General features: G+C 41.0%; 1 protein-coding gene across 1 annotated transcript; it reads left to right on the forward strand.

Moving 5' to 3' along the window:
- Positions 1–1,602: 1,602 nt before the first annotated feature.
- On the forward strand, positions 1,603–5,853 carry LOC116181811 (uncharacterized protein K02A2.6-like). The gene has a single exon (XM_031502237.1). It carries the CDS (start codon positions 1,603–1,605, stop codon positions 5,851–5,853), a length of 4,251 nt encoding a protein of 1,416 aa, XP_031358097.1.
- The last annotated feature ends 134 nt before the right edge of the window (positions 5,854–5,987 follow it).

The following is a 5,987-nucleotide window of genomic DNA, read 5'->3' on the forward strand; positions in this document are numbered from 1 at the left end:
GTGTCGTTCGTGATTCCCGAGATGTGAAATTGTGCCTCCAGTTGGTGGAACCATAGGGTTGGGTCGTCCTTCCAGAAAGGTGGTGGTTTTACCGCCACTCGGTTGAGGTATGGAGATGGAGGTTCTGCATGCTCTTCGCTGGTGTGCGGTGGATTGTCCGGCATGCTTGAAGGCGTAGACGTGGCCGTAACGTCAAGTACGGTCTCTTATTCTTATGAATCTGAGTGCGGGGCACTCGAATATCGCGCTTAAAAGTGCGTTTTTTAATGCAGCTGTCGTGTTCTTGCTCGGGTCACCAGTTATTTAGCGGGTATGCCAAATAAATCGACGGCTGTTTCAGATGAATTTATTTACAACGATGATGAAATATGTACAGGTAGAGGAGCGAGTAATCAGCGGTGGCTGGCGATGAATCGGTCGCGACGTTTCGGCTGGACTCGGCTCGGTAGGTTGCTTGCAGGTCGAAGTGGTCTTGAAGCGCGATCGGGAACGACCGCTTTCTCAGGGAAACGAGCGTGGTTTTATACTGTCGTCTCGCTTCCTATTGGATGAACCGGTGAGCCAATGCGGAGACGCGTTACCGTAGTCTGCGGTGAGTATTCGTACGGTCGCCACAGTGTACTTCAACTTAATGTCATTTAAATTGTTTTAGGTTATGCTGTTATGTACAAAAATTTTTTACTTAGCGACTTGGTGTGGTTTGGCATCTACAGTGTGTTATACCTAGTTATTGTTGCAAACAATTTCGGTAAATAAAATAGACAAGTACTAATCGGATGTATAAGCAAGCAAACTTGCACATCGCACTGTTCACTTTGCTAAAGTTCAAAGTTACAGAGCATTGAGGGGTTCCACTAAAAAGGATGCTCGTTATCACAGTAAATAGTAGCGCAATACCTGCATTATGTTATTTTAAATGTTTAATGAATACTTTATTAACATAAAATGCACTATAATTCAATCACAGATTAACTAAACGTAAAAAATCGTCTCTCAAATCTTTACATCATTTTTGCACCCACGCGCGATTTTCACTTCACTTTTTTCAGCCTACTCTTCAACTTTTTATATTTTAACACCCCTCCTGAATTGATTTCCTTTCGTACTTGAAATCAATTCCCATCAATCCGTTCAGTCGTGTTGTCCGTTCTTTGCTCAAAATTTTCGTGAATGAATCTGCCAAGTTCCTTTCAGTGGGTACGTACTTCAAGAAAATTTTTCCTTCTGTCATCTCTTATCTTTAACGTTTTTATGTCCATGTGCTTGCTTCTCTCCGATGTTGTCTCGTTCTCTGCCAGTTTCTGTGCAGCCGTGTTATCCATGTGTAGTGAATATTAAGAGGTCTCCACTGGTAAAAACAAGCGTACCAACTGACGCTTCCTGTTAGTTTTTTTGTACGTATAATGCCAGTTCAGTGACATGTTAGATTTTGTAATGTGAATATATAAATATATAACTTTTTGCTGTGTTGTACCGCGGGTTAATTTCTATCCACCCACTTCGTCATGAGCATTGGTCACCACAGTGAAATTGGCGACGAGAGAAGTAAAAAAAGAGCAGACGAATTGAATAGGTCCACATTGCCGTTAGAATTATAACAAAATGGCCGCAATTTCACCAGAACAACTAGCGCAAATTACTGCCGCCGTTGCTGCTGCATTTCTACAAATTGACCAGACTAGAGCTACGCCGTTAACAACACCGTCAGTAAATCCAAACATCCCCCCATTCGAGCAGTATGACGCCAAGAAGGAAGACTTCAAGTTATACAGGGAACGATTCGAAAATTACTTGCGCATGAAGGAAGTGTTTGATAACAAGACCAAGTCCGCTTGCCTACTTCTAGGGTCTATTGGAGCGACACACTACCAGACAATAAATGCCTTAGTAGCGCCACAAAAGCCATCCGAACTATCATACGATGAGCTGATTACCCATTTAGAGAAACATTTGTCACCTGAGCGGAACATGCTCGTGGCCCAACACTATTTTTTATCAACTTACCAGTCTGGAAAACAGAGCATCAGTGAATACGTTACTGAACTGAAGAAAAATTTAGGGGCATGCAACTTCCTGGCAAAGTGTCAATGTACTCAAGAGGTTTCAACAGCGGAACAATTTTTAAGAGCGCAGTTTATTCGAGGGTTGAAAGATACCTGGATCACCGAGCAGTTACTCCAGTCAAACCTCACAGAATTTAACGAAATCGTGAAAAAGGCAATAGCTTTAGAAGCAGCTCGAACTGATAGTCAAAATTTAGCGAAAACTTCAACTCCATCAACAAATACATCAATAAATAGTGTGATTCCGAGCAGAGAAGGACAATTTACGAGACGTCAGAGCCAAAATTCTCAGCACAATCGAAAGCCGGATCATAATCGTCATAGGTCATCATCACGCAACTATCGACAACAGTCACACCAAAATCGTAATTCTTCACGAGGCCGGGTAAACTACCGTGAGTTAGGAATTGACAATATGTGCTTATTCTGTGGTCGTGACAACCATACGTCAAAAGACTGTCGTGTACAACAAACAAACTTAAAGTGTACCGGTTGTGGCAAACAAGGACATGTTGCGAATGTTTGCATTTCAACGTTAATCAAATCAAAACGTGATAGTAGTGCACATAATACTACCTACAACATTGATAATTTCAGTGTGAATCGTATTGAAGATGTATATTCATCCGAAGGAGACGATACCCGTAAATACTACACATTCATCAATGTCGAAGGACAAGCAATTCAATTTGAGGTCGACTCCGGAGCGGGATTCACGTTACTTCCAAAAGACCTTTTCGATAAACTTAACTGCAAGCAAAAACTGAAACCGTCTAACCTAACATTTCGTACTTACACACGTCAAACCTTTCAACCACATGGGAAAGTACAAGTAATGGTTCAATACCACAATTATCAAAATCCCACATTAGAGGATCTATACGTAGTGCCTGAGGGGTATGATCCATTAGTAGGTCGCGAATGGATTCGCCATCTAAACATTCAATTACAGGAAATCGATAAACAGACCAGTAAAAAATTAACACAAATCCATAGTGATTACATAAATTCAATTGAGTCGGTGCGTGAACAATTTCCCAATATCTTCGAACAAAAAGTGGGATGCGTTCCGAATGTAGTGATTAAGTTAGCGCTTCGCGATAATGTCAAACCTGTGTACACACGAGAACGGAGTGTTGCATATGCGTTACGCGATAAAGTTAGTCACGAATTAGAAATGTTAGAATCTGCCGGAATTATAAGTAAATGTGATGTAAGTGACTGGGGTTCACCACTTGTGGTGGTACAAAAACCACAAGGAGGAGTGCGGCTTTGTGTCGATTATAAAGTTGCCGTAAATGACAGTTTAGTGAACGTGAACTACCCCATTAAGCGCGTAGACGAAGTCCTTAACAGTTTGCGGGATTCGTCTTACTTCTGTAGACTCGACCTTTATAAGGCATATTTACATTTACGTGTAGACAAAGACAGCAGTGTAATACAAACTATGTCTACCCACCAGGGGACATATCATGTAAATCGTTTGAGTTTCGGAATTAAAACGGCTCCAGCTGAGTTTAACCGAGTCATTGATCAGATTCTACGGGACTGTCCAAAAACAACCTCATATTTTGACGACATAATTGTGCATGGTAACTCTTACAAAGAATGCTACAGCAATTTAATTAAATGCTTAACCAAATTGCAAGAAAACGATCTTCACCTGAACGAGGCAAAGTGCAGTTTTTTTCAGAACGAAATCGAGTATCTAGGATACATCATAAGAAAAAACACCATTGCAAAGTCACCCGATAAGGTAAAAGCCATATTGAACATGCCTAATCCGAAAAATGTTGCAGATGTCCGGCGATTTCTCGGCATGATAACTTATTACGCAAGATTACTCCCAAATCTATCGAGCATGACTGCACCTTTACGAAAATTATTACAACACGATAATCAGTTCTTATGGAATCAAGAGTGCAACCAAGCATTCAACAATTTGAAAATGGAAATTGCCAGTGACCGAGTTGTTGTACCGTATGACCCCGAGCAACCAGTTTTATTAACCACCGATGCCAGTCCATATGGAATTGCAGCTGTGTTATCCCATTCTACAGCCAACGATGAACGTCCAATTGCATTTGCGTCCCGATCCTTAACCAGGGCCGAGCAGAATTATTCCCAGCTCGATCGAGAAGCATTGGCGATCGTTTATGGTGTTAGTCATTTTCAACAGTATTTAATTGGAAAAAGCTTTACACTGAGCACCGACAATCAACCTTTAGTGCGGATTTTTAACTCGAAATCAAAAGCATCGAAAACCACATCGTCACGCCTCATTCGCTACGCTTCATTTTTATCAACGTTTGATTATAAAGTACAGTTTAAGAAAGGCATCGATAACACCAACGCTGATTGTTTATCACGAGCACCACTACATGATGACAAAGGAAAAATTGAAACAGCATTTGACGAAGAACTCGATCAAGTTAACCACGAACAGGTATTCAATATCTCGACAGACCAAATAGGATATGAGCGTATAAAGTACGAGACTGGAAGGGATTCCGAAATGTGCAAAATTATCGAACAAATGAAGACTCAACGCATCGAATCTGAATTCCTTTTAAACGACGGAGTCTTATACAGGAGCCATAGGATTGTCATACCGAAGACAATGCAAGCTGATATTTTAAACGACTTACACTCAACACACCTAGGGAGCACCAAAATGAAACAGCTGGCACGACGCTATTGTTATTGGCAAAACATCGACAAAGAAATTGAAAACATCGTTCGAGCATGTGAAGAATGCAAGAAAAGGCTCCATTCACCACCCAAAGCTGAAGTCCATCGCTGGGAACTACCTCAAGAGAATTGGGACAGGGTACATATCGACTACGCAGGACCCATCGATCATGTCTACATCCTCTTATGCATAGATACGAAGTCAAGGTGGGCCGAAATGGAAGTCCTACGAGAACATCCTAATTCAGAAAACACCATGGAACTTTTAAACAGAATTTTCTCTCGAAATGGATATCCAAAAGAAATGGTATCAGACAATGCCACAATTTTCACGAGTAACGAGTTCAGAACGTATTGTAAGAATAACGCTATTTTCCAAAAATTTATCGCACCAGGACATCCTGCCACGAACGGACTGGCCGAGAGAAATGTACAAACTCTCAAAAACAAATTAAAATCAATGTCAACGGAAAGTATCCCATTGGAAACAAAAATTATGAAAATATTATTCCGATATCGAGCGACACCGTTACTAAATGGAAAGACACCAGCAGAACAATATTTAAACAGAAAATTCAGAATCCGTTTAGACTCAATGTTTCTTCATATTCCTACACCGAATCAAGACCTGCAAAAACGTCGTGCACGTTCACATCAAGCGGGAGAGGACATTGTAGCCGAATTTTACATACAAAACAAACGGACCTGGAAGCCAGGAACGGTAGTAAAATGCCTAGGGAAATTACATTACCTTGTCCGATTAGAAAACGACCGAATAGTGAAACGACACGTAAACCAGCTCAGAAGAAATGCACCTAAACAAGTAACCTTCAACCTACCAGAGGAGCCACAAATCCAAAAACCATTGGAATATGAAGAAGAATACCAACCTGCCATTTTACCACGTAGTTTAGATCGACAAGAAATGGAGCAGATTCTGATTCCAGAAGCAGATCGTCCAGAACCACCACGAAGATCAAATCGAAACCATAGACCACCACCCTACCTGAGCGATTACCAGATGAATTATATAGCAGGGGAGACTGTAGTGAATATTAAGAGGTCTCCACTGGTAAAAACAAGCGTACCTACCAACTGACGCTTCCTGTTAGTTTTTTTGTACGTATAATGCCAGTTCAGTGACATGTTAGATTTTGTAATGTGAATATATAAATATATAACTTTTTGCTGTGTTGTACCGCGGGTTAATTTCTATCCACCCACTTCGTCATG

The sequence above is a fragment of the Photinus pyralis genome, unplaced genomic scaffold (assembly GCF_008802855.1).
Source record: "Photinus pyralis isolate 1611_PpyrPB1 unplaced genomic scaffold, Ppyr1.3 Ppyr1.4_unclustered_Scaffold2302, whole genome shotgun sequence".
Taxonomy (NCBI): Eukaryota; Metazoa; Arthropoda; class Insecta; order Coleoptera; family Lampyridae; genus Photinus; species Photinus pyralis.